At 33.3% G+C, this 19,505-nt stretch overlaps 4 protein-coding genes across 4 annotated transcripts in view; 3 read left to right on the top strand and 1 right to left on the bottom strand.

Moving 5' to 3' along the window:
- Position 1: 1 nt before the first annotated feature.
- LOC109177602 (40S ribosomal protein S6-like) lies at positions 2-2,162 on the top strand. The gene is made up of 6 exons (XM_019327002.1): positions 2-107; positions 200-264; positions 1,003-1,060; positions 1,153-1,261; positions 1,355-1,627; positions 1,745-2,162. Exons 1-6 carry the CDS (start codon positions 102-104, stop codon positions 1,981-1,983), a joined length of 750 nt encoding a protein of 249 aa, XP_019182547.1. The 5' UTR covers positions 2-101; the 3' UTR covers positions 1,984-2,162.
- LOC109177603 (40S ribosomal protein S6) overlaps positions 27-19,505 on the top strand; it is a 29,060-nt gene continuing 9,581 nt past the window's right edge. Inside the window, exon 1 of the mRNA XM_019327004.1 lies at positions 27-78. The gene's annotated coding sequence lies outside the window, so the exon portion shown is untranslated. The remainder of the gene's footprint in view (positions 79-19,505) is intronic.
- On the top strand, positions 4,328-6,338 carry LOC109177586 (pentatricopeptide repeat-containing protein At1g06145). The gene has a single exon (XM_019326972.1). It carries the CDS (start codon positions 4,398-4,400, stop codon positions 6,216-6,218), a length of 1,821 nt encoding a protein of 606 aa, XP_019182517.1. The 5' UTR covers positions 4,328-4,397; the 3' UTR covers positions 6,219-6,338.
- On the bottom strand, positions 6,462-7,984 carry LOC109177595 (peroxidase 17-like). The gene is made up of 3 exons (XM_019326991.1): positions 7,730-7,984; positions 7,452-7,643; positions 6,462-7,146 (listed from the first exon to the last, which is right to left on the bottom strand). The coding sequence occupies exons 1-3, from the start codon at positions 7,922-7,924 to the stop codon at positions 6,553-6,555; spliced, it is 981 nt and encodes a 326-aa protein (XP_019182536.1). The 5' UTR covers positions 7,925-7,984; the 3' UTR covers positions 6,462-6,552.

Genomic DNA, 19,505 nt, shown 5'->3' on the forward strand with positions numbered 1-19,505 from the left:
TGCTATAAAAATTCTTCTTAGCCAAATTTTAACCCTAGCAGACCAGGGTTTCTTCATCGTCTCCGTTGCGTCGTTGCCTCCTCCGAGTACCGCAGCAGAAGATGAAGGTACCTCCGAATTTCTCTCATTGTCTAAGATTACAGTACATGTTCTTCGTATTTTTTTTGAATCGTTCTACTTTTCTTCTATGCTTTTGTAGTTCAACATCGCAAATCCGACCACTGGGTGCCAGAAGAAGCTCGAGATCGACGATGATCAGAAACTGTGCGTTTCACTTTACTCATTCTTCATTTTCACCATTACTGCGTTGTGTTGAACTTCTGTTTTAATCAATTTTTCGTTTTGGAATCTCTTGTTAGTTTTAGTTGATTCATGTCCAAACAAACTAGCGGTCGGTTTTCTGTCTCTAAATAGCCAGCTCAAATGTGTTACAAGATATTTTATAATCTATTTGATGATGCCTGAGAAAAGTTCTATGCTATGAGGCAATGAAGAAGCTACTAATAGTTTAAATTTGTATATGTTACGTATTAGTTCTTATCCTAGGGTATATCTGTTGGACTGTTTATATTTGTATCATTTGCATTTGCATTCTGAAGTATGCAGCTTTTATGTAGCTTTCTTTTCTTGTTTATTATAAGGTTTGAATTCTATCTTATGGAAAAAGGAATTGGTTGGAACTATTGTGCTACATAATGAAGTTACAGTTATATGACTTGTTCATATTGTGTGTTAATTAATCAATTACATTAATTAAGTTTTAAACTTTTATTCCTTAATGGTTCAGTGCTCTAATGCTCTTTAAATTATAAGTGATGATATATCCATTCCATATGCTATGATGTGAGCATACACTTGCATTAGAAGCATGGGATGCGCATTGTGAATCATCAATTTGTATAATGAAATTAATTTTAATTCTTTGTTCTACTGTTTAGCTCAGTGCTTATTTTTTTGCAACCAGTATTTACTAAATTACTGACTTGTGATACTGAAATTCAGCCGAGCCTTTTTTGACAAGAGGATTTCTCAGGAGGTCAGCGGCGATGCCTTGGGAGATGTAAGTAAATTTTATCTTTTTATATGCAGTAGTCTTACTTGAATTATTAACTGAACTTGTAATAAGTACTAAATATGTCTTGTATTTTACAGGAGTTCAAGGGATATGTGTTCAAGATTATGGGTGGCTGTGACAAGCAAGGTTTTCCCATGAAACAGGGAGTTTTGACTCCAGGCCGTGTTCGCCTTCTACTCCAGCGTGGTATGTGGACTGTCACTCTGTTTAATGTTGTTTGGTCTTTGTTAGTTAAACTTTTACCTGGTTGGAAATATAATATTCATAATTGGTAAACAGGTACTCCATGTTTCCGAGGGTATGGAAGGCGTAATGGTGAGCGCAGAAGGAAGTCAGTTCGTGGATGCATTGTCAGTCAGGATCTGTCTGTTCTGAATCTGGTGATTGTGAAAAAGGGTGAGAGTGATCTTCCTGGCTTGACTGACATTGAGAAGCCGAGGATGAGAGGTCCCAAGAGGGCTTCAAAGATTAGGAAGCTTTTCAACCTCTCGAAGGACGATGATGTAAGGAAGTATGTCAACACCTACCGCCGTAATTTCACTACCAAATCCGGTAAGTAGTTTTCTTCAGCTGCCTCTCTTATACTTGAATGCACCAGTAAGGTTGTGGATTATTCTGGAATTTCATTCAGTCTTGTGATTAAAACTATATTTTGTTGTGTGCTTGCAGGGAAGAAGGCAAGCAAGGCTCCTAAGATACAGAGGCTTGTCACTCCATTGACTCTCCAGAGGAAGAGAGCTCGAATTGCCCAAAAGAAGCAGAGGATTGCCAAGGCCAAGACTGAAGCTGCTGAATACCAGAAACTGCTTGCCTCTAGGTTGAAGGAGCAGAGGGAGAGGCGCAGTGAGAGTTTGGCCAAGAAGAGGACCAGACTCTCTACTGCCTCAAAGCCATCCGTTGCTGCTTAAAGCGATAGAATTGCAAATGCCCTACTTCATATTGTCTTCTTAGTTCTTTAATATCGAGGATTTTTGTCTTGCGAATTTTGGAGTTCATTCAACATTCTACTTCATACTATTATCCTCAAGTTTGAAATGCTCTTTTACTGTGTTTGAGATTGATGTTCTCAATTTGTTTTGCACTCTCTGAATTTCCTTATTTGCTAAGTATTTCTTTTTATTACGTCTATTTTTTTTTCATGACGAAAAAAACTTAACTATTATTTGATGGTGTGAATTTAGTAAATTTTGTCTTGTAATCATAGCCAATAAAGAATATAGGCCAACTAACTCATTTATTTGTTTAAATAAAAGAAGGTTACTATACTGTAATTAGAATTAATTAATGACATCAGTAATTTGAATAAATTAAACTTGTAAAAATGAAGTAAATTTCATTTTTAACTTTAGTTAGCCGATAGTTATGTTGTGCGACAGTGTGCACCATGCAATTGCAAAACGACGTCGTTTTGATTAAAAATGCATGTCATATTTAAAAAAAAAACAGTTTTGATTTCCCTTAACAGTATTATGTTGTTCATAGTTCATTCATTCTGGATTTTATGTTATTCATTCACTGTGGATATATAGTTACTAATTTGTGAATATATAATTCAAATTATGCACAAAAAAATACTACTGTCGAGAATCGAACCTGAATAAAGAAATGCTATTGTCGGAAATTGAACTTGAATTTCTTTCTTTAAGTGGGACGCACGTTTTTAGTCAAAACGACGTTGTTTTTACAACTGTGTGCACCATACATGGTGCACACGATTGCACAGCATAATTTGCGTTAGTTAGCAAATGATGGCCAAAGCACTGCTACATCCCTCTACTGTAACATTTTAGTTCTTTGTACCTTAATTTTGTTCAATTCAATTCTTGTCAGATTTTGTGACATGGTATTACCTTGTCAAGTTTTGTGATGTGACATAAAACAATATTTTCAGACAAAAAAGGTAAGTATTCAAACCCTGGACCTCTTGTCTTGTTTAAAGATTAAGCTCTCCTCCACCAAGCTACACATTAATCTTGTTACAAGATACTTAAAACTTTTAAATAATTTTCATCCTAATGGCATAAGTTATACACATCCATCCTTGACTCATCCACCATCACCTATATGGCTATATTACTACCACTCAACTAAAATAAAATAAAAATTAAAAAAAACCACACCATTGTTGATTGCCAAGTACTTTTCACCCCTTTCCTCTATCGTTGACTCGTTGTTTAGGATTTAATCTAAAACAATCACATATTTTTAAGGCCGAAATTCGAAAATTCACCTTCGTAATCTACCTAAGATCATTTTCATTATGACATAGCTTTTAAATCTCTAACCTCAATCTAATGGATATCTCTTATATTATTAGAGCTCATATCAAAGTTGGCTAGTCTCTCTTTACCTCATTCCTCACTCATCGTCGTCAACTAGTATAATATAGTTACTAAAAATCAAATGTTACCTAAAGTTTTAAATCAATTAAATTGGTTGAAACTAGAAAAATAATAAAAGAAAAATATGAAAAAACAAAAATGTCCTTATTAAAAATATAAAAAGTCATTAGAAGGACTAAAAGTACCCAAAAAATAATAGTATAAGATGTTAAATGGTAAAAACGATAGTGTGGGACAAAATTTGGAATTACCACCAAAGACAATGGACCTATAATGAATTAACTCTAACTTTAAGTATGCTAGGAGAATTCTAGAAAATTAATATGTGGACCCAAGTTCAAATATACACAATTTACATACTAAATGTTTACAATTTACATTTTATTTTTTTTGAAAACCAAAAGACGAGATATTATTAAATCAAAGTTTGAATACAAGTAGGAATAGTAGAAAACCAAATAGAAGGATCAATCTGCGAATGAGCAGTCTGAGCTAAAGCATGAGCGACCTTATTCAGAGGAACAAATTTAAAGGACACTATTTCAAAGTGTCTTTTGTAACTTCTTATCTCATTGATTACACAGTCAACATATGATAGATCCTCGCGTGGTTGATTAATCGAATTGCAAACCATCTGGCAATCTAAACATACCATAATTCTTGTATATTGTCTATCCTTTGCTCAAGATAAAACTTCCTTCAAAGCCATAGCCTCTGCGAGATGAGCATCTTTCAGGCACACCACAGTTTGGGAATAGAAACACTGATCACTTCATCTGCCTAATGTATAATTCTACGTATTTCTTCCGCGACTTCGGACATCAGATTCACTTAATTGCTTATATTTATTTATTTATTTTGAAAGGAATTGCTTATATTTATATTTAGTCCTTGCTATTATTTACACCACTCTATGAGTTTCCCGCCTATTACAATTTACAACCTACCTTTAACTACTGGTATCTGGAAAGTAGACGGAAATGGTAGGCATCTCAGCCGGACGTTTTAGAGTGCAACAGAAGCAACCCGTTTCCATTGCTAAATTGGTGGAGGAATCTTCAAGCTCCGAACAGGCTGAATCCTGGTACGCATTGATTATCAGATGTGTCCGGCTGACAATGTTAGCGCAGAAGAAGCAGCATGTTTCTGATGCAAAACTGCCTCATAAATTTTCAGCTCCCAAACAGCTTGAATCGTTATACGGGCTGATGATCAAACTTGGCTTAACCAAAGACTGCTTCCTGATGAACCGATTCATCTCTGCGTCTGCTGTTCACGATACTGATTTCGCCATCCGCGCCTTTTCTCAAATGGAGAATCGCAATGTGTTCGTTTACACGTCATTAATGCGAGCATTTGTTCATTGCAATCGGCCACTTAGAGCTATGGAGTTGTATGCTGAGATGTTGACAGCTCAAATTAGGCCAAACAGCTATGCCTTCTCGTCGATTGTTAAAAGTTGCACTTTACTTTGTGCTTTTAAGACTGGAGAAACAGTTCATGGGCAGGTTTGGAAACATGGGTTCGGATCACATGTTCATGTTTTGACTTGTTTGGTGGATTTCTATTCCAATCTTGGCAAAGTGATTGAATCCAGATTAGTGTTTGATGAAATTCCTGAAAGAGAAAGAGACAGTGTTTCTTGGATTGCAATGGTTTCAGCCCTTGTCCGTGAGGGGGATTTGGGTTCTGCAAGGGAGGTATTTGATAAAATGCCGGAGAAAATTACTGCTTCTTGGAATACCATGATTCATGGTTACGCTAGTGTTGGGGATGTGGAGTCTGCTGAGCTGTTTTTCAATCAGATGCCAGAGAGGGATCTAATTTCATGGACTACAATGATCAAGTGTTATAGTCAGAACAAGCGGTACAGGGATGCTTTAGAAGTTTTTGGGGATATGAAAAACAATGGGATTACACCCGATGAAGTGACGATGACAACTATTATTTCAGCTTGTGCCCATATCGGGGTGCTGGATTATGGAAAGGAAATGCATCTTTACGTGATGCAAAATGGGTTTGATCTTGATGTCTATATTGGGTCTGCACTGGTCGACATGTATGCAAAGTGTGGGAGCTTGGAGAAGTCACTCGTGGTGTTCTTCAAACTGCAGGAGAAGAATCTTTTTTGTTGGAATTCTGTGATTGATGGGCTTGCAGTTCATGGTTATGCAGAGGAAGCACTGGCAATGTTTAGCAGGATGGAGAAAGAAAAGATTAGGCCCAATGGTGTTACCTTTGTAAGTGTCCTTGCAGCTTGTTCTCATGCAGGATTGGTTGAAGAGGGTCGAACGAGGTTCTTGGACATGATCCATCGCTATGAAATTCTTCCTGAAATGAAACACTACGGTTGCATGGTGGATCTATTATGCAAGGCTGGTTTGTTGGAGGAGACATTAGAAGTAATAAAAAGAATGAGAGTAGAACCAAATGCCGTTGTTTGGGGTGCTTTACTGGGTGGTTGTAGACTTCATAAGAACTTGGACATTGCCCAAGTTGCCCTAGACAATTTGGCTATCTTAGAGCCAAATAATACTGGATATTACACCCTTTTACTTAATATGTATGCTGAAGCAAATAGATGGAGTGAAGTATCAAGGATCAGGGCTACTTTGAAAACATCTGGTGTTGAAAAGGAGTGTCCGGGATCTAGCTGGATTGAATTGGAAAAGGCGATCCACCAATTTTCTGCCTGCGATAATTATCATCCAGCATCGCATGAAATTTACTCCTTACTAGATGGATTGTTTGGCCAACTTAAGCGAGCTGAATGTGTACCCGAGGCTGGATTCATTTTGTAATGAATTACCGACAATCTGACTGATATGAGGTCAAGCGATTGTTTGCTGATAGAGATATCGGTTGTGTCATGAAGAAGCATGAGTGATAACTGAATTTCCTCATGACAGAAGGAACTAAAAGCAGGAATTATTCATTGAAATGATTGTGTGCTGATAGAGGTTTCAGTTTTGTGAGGAAGAAAAGTGAGTGGCAGCTGAAGCGAGAATTGTTCATTAAAAGATGACACTTAACCTGCTAAGATATTGAACTGAAGTATGAATTTTATTGGCAACATTGCACAATAGGTCTCTAATTCTGTCAATCAATAGCACAACCGACAGAAGGATCTTTTTTTCAAGATTCCAACAATTTTACAGGCTGCTGGCTATTTACTACTCTGCAGTTTCTTCTGATCTCTCCACGGTGACCCGATTGCAGATCACCCATTTTTATCATCCCTTTAACAAATGCCTTAAAGAATTTATTTTGGTTTTTACTAAATTGCCTCACGTAACCCCTGGTTTGAGGGAAGGTGAAGAGTGTTTGGTCTGAGTTTAGAAATCCTCTTTGATGGACCAAGTCCTTAAAGTATTGGTTGTCAAATGCTACAGTTGTTGCATCCAAGTCTCCCGTTACATTTCCATCCCCAACACGTGGGCATTGCTTCTGTAACTTTGCTCTAAACATTGGATCCATGGCTGGGTCAGGCTTGCCCGAACCTGATTGGTTGTATAGCCGAAAAACAATAGAAAAACACCTTCCTTTACCAATGGAATGAGAACCCGAAAGTGCCACTAGATCCTTCACAGAGAGATTGAATCTGCCAAAGAGATCAATGAGGTAACTCGAGTTTGCCCTTGGGCTTGGCATGATACTATCTGAATCTTCCTGGCTTGCTGTTAAGCTGTCTAGCCTTCCTAACTTCACTTCCCAGTCAGGCCCTCCACTCTGTGTTAAGACAGGAAAAGACCTTAAATCTGTTTCTCGTTTCTTTGGGGATCATTGATAACAAATACAAGAAGATTAGAAACAATTATATTCTTGCTATGTCAAATGCTCTTTTTATCTTTTGAAGGTTTTACCATCCGTCATCACTCATCTTTGCATTGTTCTTGAAAAAAAGAAACTATAGTACCACTCGTTTTTGTTCTTTTATTTATTTATTTTCCATAAGCATGAAGATATACAGAAATGAGAAATATGATTCTTTTTGCTCGTTTGGAGACTAAAGTTCACAGGGGAAGAACACTTACCAGAACAGTAGCATCTCTTGCAGCCATGATTAAGATGTCAGCACAAGAAACAACACCTGGACAGACTTTCTCGACTGCTTTCTTGGCTGCATCAATAACTTCATATGACCTCAGTGAATTTATATTGGATAAAGAAAGTTTTTCTCCAAGCATGTTTGGTGTGTCATCCAGCAGCAGCGAAGCATCACATCCCTACAAAGCATAAAAGAAAAATGAGGTAAAGTTTCGAGAAAATTGATAATGGAGTAAGTTGAAAGTACTGGTTTCTCATATGTTACATTAACAAAGCAATCATGGAACTGCAGGCGCATGACTGAGGCTGCGCTTCTGGGATCTCTTGCCATATTCTTCTTGATCACATTCCTGACAAGAAGTTCTGCCTGTGGGCAAGTTTCGGAGTAGTAACCTGGCCGGAGCTCTTTGGTTGCAGCCATGGCCAAGTTGAGGAGGAAGAGGAGAAAGGTAAGAGACATCACTACTTGTTCACTTAGTGTTCTTGGATGTGATGGAAATGGTGTTTATAGGGCTCTCTTGTAATGCTCTTTCAACTTTCTTTGCACATATATATAGAGTTTGAAGGCTATGACAGTGTTAAAAACAAATCTCCTATTCCATGTGGCAGCCTATGTTTCACAAAAACTCTACAAGGGTAATGCTTTTATTGTTTTCCTGTTGTGGTTTTGAAAAAGTTTTCGTGTCGTTTCCTAATTAATTGAAAGTTTTCAAAACAGATTCGAATGATTTCTTAATTTTTCAAAAATTTAGACCGGGATTCGGGGAATGTGTCCCTAACCCAAAATTTTTAGCGTTGAAAGTTTTCAAAACAGTTTTGAATGATTTCTTAATTTATCAAAAATTTGGCCGGGAATGTGTCCCTAACCCAAAATTTTTAGCGTTGAAAGTTTTCAAAACAGTTTTGAATGATTTCTTAATTTATCAAAAATTTGGCCGGGAATGTGTCCCTAACCCAAAATTTTTAGCGTTGAAAGTTTTCAAAACAATTTCGAATGATTTCTTAATTTATCAAAATTTTAGAAACACGTTTCTTAGGCCGGGAATGTGTCCCTAACCCAAAATTTTTAGTGTTGAAAGTTTTCAAAACAATTTCGAATGATTTCTTAATTTATCAAAAATTTAGAAACACGTTTCTTAGGCCGTGAATGTGTCCCTACCCCAAAATTTTTAGCGTGAATAAAGAAAGCATTTAGAAAACGAATTTTTGACTTTTTTTTTTCCAAAATGTGTTTTCGACAAAATAGAAATGCTTTTCTTGTTTACAATATAAGATGTTAGTAAAGATGAATTCACGGGATATGAAATGTTAACATCCTTAGTTTGCCAACTTGTTTTTAGATGAACTTGATCTAGTCTTTATTTTTTTATGAGAATGCTAATAAAAACATAAACAATTAGAATGTTTAACGGTTTAAGTTTAAGAATATTTTAAAATTTAGACATTTTATTTTTATTTTAAATTAACTTTGTAATAATTGGTATTACCATTTAATTATTTATTAGTGATTTAGTGTATTGTTTTTATTTATTAATGAAATATTTGTAATTATAAAACAATTAATATTTATACCTATTTAAGAATCAAATTTTATAAATATATTACTATATTTTCTATATTCACATGTTTCCCCATGTCTCGTTTTCAATAATTTCTAAAATGCCATTTTTTTTTTTTTGAAAATTTTAAATTGCCATTTCTTTGTTTCCTGGTTCCTATTTTCCGTTTCCTGATCTCATAGAGCCTAGGTGGCAGCAATTATATGGGCTTTTCTTTCTCTTACAAGATAATCTGCCAATTGGGTACGAGTGAAATTTTATGCAACTAAATCTTGCCAGTTTCTTGTCTTTTATTCCATATAATTCTTCAACCAACTGGACCCACTGGGATGGGTATATTATCAGTGTTTATCTCCTCCTTCTGCCAAAAATTGTTTCTTTACGCAGAGAAACAAAGAGAAAAAGATTAAAACAGTAAATTTCTGTTAAGGTTTTGAAAGTTAACTAAGAGTAGCTAATATTTACAGCTATAGAGCATTAAATAAGTGGAAAAATGTTGTCATCCTGCAGAAAACTAGGCTTGTTCACAAATTTTTTGCATGCAGTCTTGATGAGATTAAGATATTGTGTTACTAACTTACTATATGTAAAATAGATGTTGTTAGAGTGCATGGTTATATGTAAATAGAATTGAGTGGTACAACTCCAGTCGAGTTGGTCGGGCAGTTTGCTCGGTAACCACAAGGTCCTAAGCTCGACTCATCATGGAAGCTGCCTATTGGCCTTCTTGGATTGAACCGGTTAGCTATGGGCAACCTAAACTAGTTTACCTCCTTGTTGTCCTTTGTAGGTTAGGATCATAAAACAGGTTTCACAATGTATCTGAAAAGGGTGACTGGGTGAGTGAGACATGATTCTTGTACCTAAAGGTCACGAATCCAATTCTTATCAACATCCTCTTGGTCGCGCTAATCACACATCATATTACCCAAAAGCAAGTGTCTCTTTAGGTTGAGGTTGTTCTAAATGATAATAAAGAAGATGAGATTGAGATTCTGTGCAATCATTATTTTTTAAACTAAACCCACTCTCTAAACTAAGTGTGATGAGAATTTTATTATTATGCCCATAGAAAAGATACAAAAGAGAGGACATAACAGCTAAGGAAACAAAACTAAAAGTGAGAGAAGGGAACATACCCACCCCTTCCTGCCAACATGCTATCAAGAAATCAAACCAAAAAGTAAAAATGTCTGAATTAATTAAAGGATATATAAAGGTGATGGAGTGAGTTAGGTGCTTTCAATCAAGAAAGTATAATGCTATCGGAATTTAAACTTCTGCACATAAATTTAAAATTTCTTCCATGATTTTATTTATTCAATAGACAGTCAATTCATTAATAGTTAATAGATATAAAGAGTTGTGAAGTTAGGTTAGCAACTTAAATTTATGTATGAAATTTTGTGTGCAAATAACAATTTTTATGATACAAATAATATATATATATAGGGTGAGGTTCCGTGCGGACAGTGCTTCTCGTGCGGTCACACATCATTAGGTACGCATTAATGCACCACAAAGTGTTTGAAAATGCACTATTAGGTGTGGTGCATTTTGTAGTGCATTTGTGTATTTCATTCTGGTGTATTTTCAAACACTGTATGGTGCATTTATGCATACCTAATGGTGTAATCTGCACTGGTCGCATGGAAAGTTCTGTCCTCAATTGAACCAGTATATATATATATATATATATATATATATATATATATATATATATATATATATATATATATATATATATATATTGCTTTTTTTTATTGTGAATAGAATCATGGAGATCTGCTGCTTTATACAAGTGCATCACAACATCTCCTCTTATTATCTTTTTGTTTGGATATGAATCGACCAACTTGTATATTAAAAAAAGAAGGAAAAATCTTAACAGACTGACATCTTTACATTAATTTTTTGTTCTTTAATTCCCACTCCACACTGGTCTTGAATAAATAATTTGCATCTAAAAATTCAACTCAAAATGTGAATATTAGTTTCTTATCAAATTGAACTAATAATTCGAGTAAAATATCTCTTTAAATTATTGTGTAGCATGTGGTTAAATCATGTTCTTTAGCATATGATATGTATATGTTAATTTCCTATCAATTATTATTGCAAGAATATCCCTACCAACCAAAACAATACCTCCAGTCCTCCACAGAACCCAAATTTGAATTCTTGGCATTCAAGGGGAATATAGCAGAGTAGCTAGGCAGTGTTCTGAGTGAGCACTGAGCAGAGAAAATGATTCAGTGTAGTGGTCCACATTTGGTGTTGCATTGTTGCCTAACTTGTGTCCCAGTGATCAGAGGTCCCCTACCACAGTACCCCCCTCCATGTCTCACACAGATTCTTTGATAGATCCTTCAATTGAAGAATAGACCAATGCCTACTCTCATGGGACACTTTGCCCATGATGGCTAATATTGTATGTGCTGACAGATGCTTCTCAGTTTTTCTTTTGCTTGTGACCTGCCAACTTTTTTTGATTGACGAGGAAATTGCACTCACTACTCGAGAGTGTGTATTGGGTAAATCTCGTAATTTCTGTCTCACATCGGGTAAATCCCGTCTTATGATCCTAGTTGACAGAGAATCATACTGAGATAAATCGGTTTAGGTTGTCTATAGTTAACTGGTTCAAATTAAGAAGACTAATAGGCCGCTTCTATTGAAAGTTGAACTTTAAACCTAGTACTTACCATATCAATAGGCAAACTAACTTAATTGAGATTGCCCATGAGCTGCCAAGCTTGCTTCACATCTTCTCTGTTGTTTCACAGGGTGTGGCCCATACAACAGCTTATTTGCATGTGGATGGTGAACATCCTGATCATGTTGGGGCACAAGGTATATTAAATCAAGAAAATCCAAAACTTTGAGTAATTGGTCCATTTTCATAGACTAAGGAAAAACATATTGTGTGGTCACTGCTCCTTGGGATATCATTACCCTTTAAAAACAAAGGGGAGGCAAAATCCCAGTATTTCAGGACTAACAATACAAGGATTTATCTTGTGGCCTGGTTGTCTTGTGCAGGAGATGATACCAGAATCTTTAAGGATCTGCAGGAATGCTAGATTGCCGTTAACATGTGTTCAGTAACAGCCCAAAGAGTCAAATCCAGCATTCTACTACCAACAATCAGTGTACATATAATTTTACTATTAGATATAACTTATGGTAACATGCATGAACTTTTCTATCAGCTATAACTTTTAGCAAAGTGGTAAACACTCTTACCAACATCAAGACTCTTCCTCTTAACCATGTTCAAGATATCTTTCACCAGTCATGCATTCTCCACATTAGTTAATTGCTTCTGGTGAACAAGTCTGATCTCTAAGCAAATACCTTAGCATCCTGGTGGGTTTTGTTCTTAATCAGCAAGTTTGCAATAACCCGGGGTGGTTAAGTAGAAGGGACGCATCCATCATTAACTAAAAATTAGGGTTTGATCTTTGACTTTAGGTATGAATCGGTCTTAAATCTTCAGGCTAGATGTCCCACTCAAAAAAGATGCCTACCATTCACGAGGGGATCAATCACTGTCTGACGGTGAAACCATGGATAGACCCAAAAAAAAAAAGTTTGCAATGTTTTCTAGATGCCTTGCTTAGCATCACGAGGGGTAGTTGTTTCAGTTCAATTACTTTATTGACAAGACCCAAATTCGGAATTATTTTTCTGAGAGAATTAAACTTATTTTATTTAAATACAGTTTTGGTCTATTCAAATCCATAATTACATTGGAAAAGTAATTTGTGGCTATAATATTAAAACATAAATATAATCTGACATAATTTTAGTAACATGTAATATCCACGTTAACACAAATAGCAGATGCAAATAGGAACAACGTGTCCCTACTATAGTCGATATTTCAAAATCATGTTGCTCTAAAGGACTGCAGCCGTTGCTGGGAGGGAATTATCAATTATGTGTTTGTCTACCACTTAATTTTGTGTGTAGGGAACTCTAGTCAAATTAGTCAAGTTGTTAGCTTAGTAACAAGGTTCGAAAATCGACTCTCAATGAGAGTGGCGTATTGACCTTCTTAGTTTGAATTGACAGTTATGAGCAACTTAAGTTGATTTACCCCTTGATAAGCGGGATTTACTCAATGCGCATCATTAAATAATAACAGTAAGGTTTCTTATTCAAAAAAAAAAAAAAAAAAAAAAAAAAAAACTATAAGTTAACGCGATCAAATTTAATATCGTATTATTTTTTAAAATGAACAAAAACATGTCTTGAATCCCAGTGGGGGCATTAACTTTGTGTGCTTCAATAAGTTGAGAAACAGATACTACATTGTAATAAAGTCTGTACTAAAAAAAATACAAACAGGTAAATAGCAATTAAATTAAAGTCAAAATGTTGTCCAATTTTCATTTGCCATTACAGTAAATTAAGCAATCATTATTGCATGGACCATGGTCCACACAATTATGTAAACCATAAATAAACAATACATTTTTAATATACTAAAGGTACATTTTTTTTTTTTTGAAAATATACTAAAGGTACATTAATTATGTAAGTAAAGTACAATTTTTAAAGATACATTTTTAATATACTAAGAGTACATTATTTTATATAATGTACTTTCAGTACAAAAATAATATACCCTCAATACAAAAATAATATACTTTTAATATATTAAAAATTATCTGATATTCATGGTCCACACAATAATTTTACCTAAATCATGACAGTCGTCGATCACTGGCAATTTATATCCTACACCACGACGCGCGTTGCACTATGCGCCCAGATGCAAAACGACGTCGTTTTAATTTTTTTTTTTTTTTAAATTTCCCGCCCCAGTGAATGGCAGTAGTTTTTTCTTTAAAAAAAAAAACCCGCTGTTCAAGAATGTACATAATGTTATACTAGAATACACATAATGTTATACATGAATGTACATAATTATATAACAAAATATACATACTCTTTTTAAAAGATAATACACATAATCTAACATAATACATAATAAACATAAACTTTTAACATAATACACATCAACTCTTAACATAATACACAGAAATTTTCTGATTTGGATTGTACATAATTGTATAAAAAGAATGTACATAATTGTATAAAAAATACACATAACTGTATGAACCAATACACATAACGTTGTGAACAAATACACATAATCTCAGCAACTTCCTACCGCGCCTCCAAACACTATCCCAAAACGACGTCGTTTTGGGAGGCGCGCGGCGCACAGTGCTATGTGCGCCGTGGTGTAGGATATAACGATTATCGATCACTCTGGCGGGCTGGGCAACATGTTGGGCCGATTCCTTCCAACCCAAATAGATCCATAGAGGCATATAGTGGGCTTAGGTTGCTTAAGAGGTAGCCAGGTCTCAAACAACCACAAGGTGGAGGCCCAAGGAATGACAATTTTCAATATTAGTGAGTCAAAGTCTTTATCTAAAAACTATGTGAAAGAAATTCCATACACATTTATAGTGTTATTAAGTTTGGAAATCCTAACATAAATCTAGGATTACAATTTGGATTTCAAGATTAGAGTGGAACTAGGATAAATATGGTGAAAACTCTTTAGGCACTTAGGGTGGCTAGAGAGTTTAATATTTATATTAATGAATTGCAAACTCATTTTTACATTAATAAAAGAGTATTTGTATATGGAATAAGAGAGTATTTGTATATGGAAGAAGAATCTAAGGGGGCGTTTGGTTCACAGAATGTTAGATTGTTAGAAATGTTAGATTACTAAGAATGTTAGATTCCTGTGTTTGGTTTAAAACTAAGATATGTAAATAAGACAACAATAATAAGATACATTGATTAAAACGTACAATGCCCAACATTAGTAATAAGACAAGGGAATGTGAGATTACCTAAGAAATTGGAGGGTACCTCACATTCCCTTCCAATATCTAAAAACTTAATGCGGAGGTTATCTGACATTCCTTAGAAAAATTACATAACCTGAACCAAACATAGAATCTTATATTGCCAAGCAAATGTAACCTAAACCAAACGCCCCCTAACAGTTATACACAAGTTAATGTTACCTATAGATGTGGAGTATGTTAGCTTATGGAGGTAGTGGTTCTATTATCGTTACACGAAAGTGTGTTAAGGGTGAAGTCAGTCATGTGACCATAGTCAGTAAATGATCACAATGATGTAAATCAATGTATATTGACCATAGTTGATCAACTTCAACCAAACATCCCCTAAGTATGCTAGGAGATCTCTATTATCTTTCAAATAATAGTTGAATGACTTTTAGATCAAATAATTTAAAAGATACGACCCTATCTAGACTTATTGGATCACACCTAATAAAATAATGTTAATAATAACCCTAACTCAAATACATATATCATGACTTCGTTGGATAGAAACTCTATGGGATACGCGTAGAAAACAGGTGGGTAGCTCAAGAAAACTGCTACCATTGTCAAAAACCTCCGTAATAATTCCTTAGTGTACTCATTGAGGTGACTAAATCACCCACTAATTGACTCATGGAAAGAAATTTGGAACTTGAATAATATATTTTTTTTAAAAATAATTAAAACCGTCAATAATTCAAAACCGCTAGTTGACGAAATTGTGATTTTACTTTCTTTTTTTGAATCTAATTCCAGCTATTTTTGAACCATAAAACACAATTAAAAGCTATAATCATTCACACCCCTAAAATTAGGTGGGATTATAATATGATTTGGCATTGTTATTTTATATTATATTGAAAGGCTTGCAAAATGTACTTGTTGCCAATCATTGAACAACTATAATATATTTTGCAAGCCTTTTAAATGTACTTGTTGTTAATCAAAGTTGTTATACCATGGATCAGAATCTACCTTGCAAGTTTCTAAATTTTGAAAACTTGTAAATACAATACAGGGTCTTCATAAATTGTGAATTTTAAAAAGTAATATAATTATGAATATTTAGTATGTAAATTGTGTATCTTTTAACTTGGGTCGACATAATAATTTGTTGTTAATCAATATTGGGCCTTACCTTACCCAAAAACAAGGTGAGGCACAATATTTCTTTAAAATATTTTATTATTATTATTATTTGAAATTGAGTATGAATTATATACATGAAAAAAAATAGTGAATTTTAATTGGAATGATATGACATATATATTAATTCAGTTTTAAGGGTAAGCGCAAGATTATTGGTGTTTGTTTTTTTATAAAAATTTTTGCAACTTTATGGAAAAAAAAAATGATCAGCAATTTTAAAAAATAAGTCATTCGTGATGCTCTAAAAGAATATTTCATTACCAAGTGGCTTGTAGTCCACTGGTATCAGATTGCTTTCCTATGTGGGAGGTTTAAGTTTCGAGTCTTAGTGTAGGTGTAGTTTGTATGAGTATCTCCTTCCTTTGTAATATAAAAAAAAAAAAAAAGAATATTTCATTAAAATTTTTAAATTGAACATCTTCTCATTCTACCAGTATGGGCGTATGGCTGACTTGCTTCGAAAATGCCTCACAATATTTAGTGGAGTGTTCATGATGGGTCAGCAAGTGGATATACCCCTTTTGATTTTTCGTGGTCAAACACACAGTGACACAAACCAACGTAAGTCACATGCGTTGCAATTTTTATTAAAATAAATTTTTTTTTTTTCTTTTGACCATCACATTTGTGGAAAAAATGAAAGCCGTCATTAAAATTAAATAATGTTACAAATTATTATATTTTTAAAATAAAGTTATTGAAAAACAGCTTATATTTGTTGTTTGCAATATTTTTTGTGAACAAAATAGTATGGATCTGTTTGGTAACATAGTTAGTTTATCAATTAATTTTGATTTATTTGATCATTATTAATGGTTTGACTTGGTTAAACAACTAATATAAGTGTTTGATTAATTAGCTTTTTGTAACAACTTTTGACTTGGTTAAACAACTAATATAAGTGTTTGATTAATTAGTTTTTTGTAACAATTTATTGCTCCAAAACACTAAAATTTTAAAAGTTGCTTAAAGCAATTTTTTCGATCAATTTTTTGAAAAAGTCATTTTACATGTAATTAGCTAACAGTTAACAATTAATTTACCAAACATCTTTATACAATCAGTTAATGCTATCAACTAATCAAAGTCATTAACTCAATCAGTTAACAACTATTTATCAAACACCTCTATATTTTTTAAATAAAAAGTCTCTGAATATATTTATAATTTTTTATAAGTTGTGTTAGTACTTATTCGTTAGTATCTGTTCGGCTGTTCCCCATACCACTAACCACTCATTTAGAATGATAATAGATATCATTACACTACATAGTAGTCTGTTAGCAATAATTCTATATTATTATTATTATTAGTAGTAGTAGTATTATTATGAAATATAGCATTTTTATATACGGCGTTGTTGTTTTTCTTATATATTTTAATAGAACTATATATATTCTAACATTGTATTCTTCCCCCATTATCTTGAGATTAAGCGTAACAAGCTAAGAAGTGTAATTAAACACCTTACCGTCCTACAACAAAGTCAATCTTCTAGAATTTACTTTAATTATTGTACTGAGAAATTAAATAGTTTGCAAATTGCAATGATTGTTCCGTGGATATGGTAAGGGAAAATGATTAGTACGTAATGCACTAATGCTAGTGGCATGATATTTTCTTTCAGTGCAATAGTTGATTTTTAAGGTGGAGGAGAAAAAAGAAATGAAGATTCTTTGGTTAATGTTAATTTTTTTTTTTTTTTTTTTTTTACTTTGAAAAAAAAAAAATAGTTGGTGCGTCAAGTCTAGAGGTATAAATGAGTCGAATTTTTGAGCTCGAGTTCGGTCAACACTCGACCGAGTCTGAGCTCGAACCTACATACCCATTGTTTATCGAGTTCGAGCTCAACTTGGTTCATTTACACCCCCTAATTAAGTGGCATGGTAACGATTTGTACTTTTTTTCATCTTTAATAATAATAATAATAATAATAATACTATTACTATTACTATTACTAGAAGATACCAGCTTTCATAGACAAGATAGAATATCCCTTATTCCGGCCATTTCATATTGCATTCAAAGTCCAAAAACCAATCTACTTAGTCAATGAATAAACAAATACAAGATGCATGCATATCAATTTGTATAATTATGTATATTATTCAATGAATAAATGGATGCAAGATCCATATCAATCTGCATAATTATATATATAATAAATGAATGCAACATATATGCATATCAAATTGCACAATTAATATAATACACTTGATTGCATATAATAACATTGGGACTTGCTACTTCATATATCCATATATATAATACTACAACTAACTCATCCTAAGGAAGTAAGGATCTGCCAAGACCTTGTGATTTAATAGCATCAAGGTTGGACTCTTATATGGAAGATTGTGGGTTCAAATTTTGGTGAAAGTGATATTGAATCTTTGTGTTTCATTAGGTTGAGAAAGTAGTTTAACATATATTTATTTTGCTAGTATAATTATCCTCGATAATCATTGCTTTCATGGATTTCTATTAATACTTATTATTTAATATATATATATATATATATATATATATATATATATATATATATATATATATATATATATATATATAATTGAAAAAAAATGAAATTTATTTACCACAAAAAAATGTATTTTATAAATTTAAAAAGAATCTCACTTTTCAGTTTTCAGTAAATTATATAATATTTTAGAAAATATGGTAATACACAAAACAAAAACAAATAGAAAAAAAAAAAACTATACGTGTTTTCAATTTTCCCTACTAATATTCTTTATTGGGAATTTCTCAAAAAAAAAAAAAAAATCTTTATTGAGAAGATTCAAACAATAATGAAGAAAATAAAATTTGTAGAATCTTGGGGAAGAAAAAGTTAAATGATTTTTTTTTTTTTTTTGAAAACTCGTTAAATGAATTTAAACACCCCTAATTGGTCAGTTAACTTTCATGCATGTGTAATTTGTGGATCGTTTCACATGAATAAATTCATTTAATACACACCTTTAGATGAATAAATTTATTTAATACACACCTTTAGATAGTGACTGCATGTTCCCTCGTCATACTAAAATAAAGTTATAATACTTTAGGGGGCGTTTAGTTCACAGAATGTTAAATTTCTGAGAATGTTATATTATTGTGTTTGGTTTAAAATTAAGGTATGTAAATAGGACAACTAACGGGGTAGGTAAATAAGACAACGGTAATAAGACAAATTGATTAAAATGTCAAAAGCCTAAAATTTAGTAATAATACAAAAGAATGTGAAATTATCGGAGTGTATTTAATATTCCCTTTCAATAGTTAAAAACTAAACGTGGAAATTATGTGACATTCTCAAAGAAAATTACATAACCTAAACCAAATAGAATAATCATATATTCTCAAGCAAATATAATCTTAGTTATCTTATATAACTTGAACCAAATACCCCAACAAAACAAGTTTTGGTAAAGTTCAGAGGAATAAAAGT

Source organism: Ipomoea nil, unplaced genomic scaffold (genome assembly GCF_001879475.1).
Source record: "Ipomoea nil cultivar Tokyo-kokei standard unplaced genomic scaffold, Asagao_1.1 scaffold0805, whole genome shotgun sequence".
Taxonomy (NCBI): Eukaryota; Viridiplantae; Streptophyta; class Magnoliopsida; order Solanales; family Convolvulaceae; genus Ipomoea; species Ipomoea nil.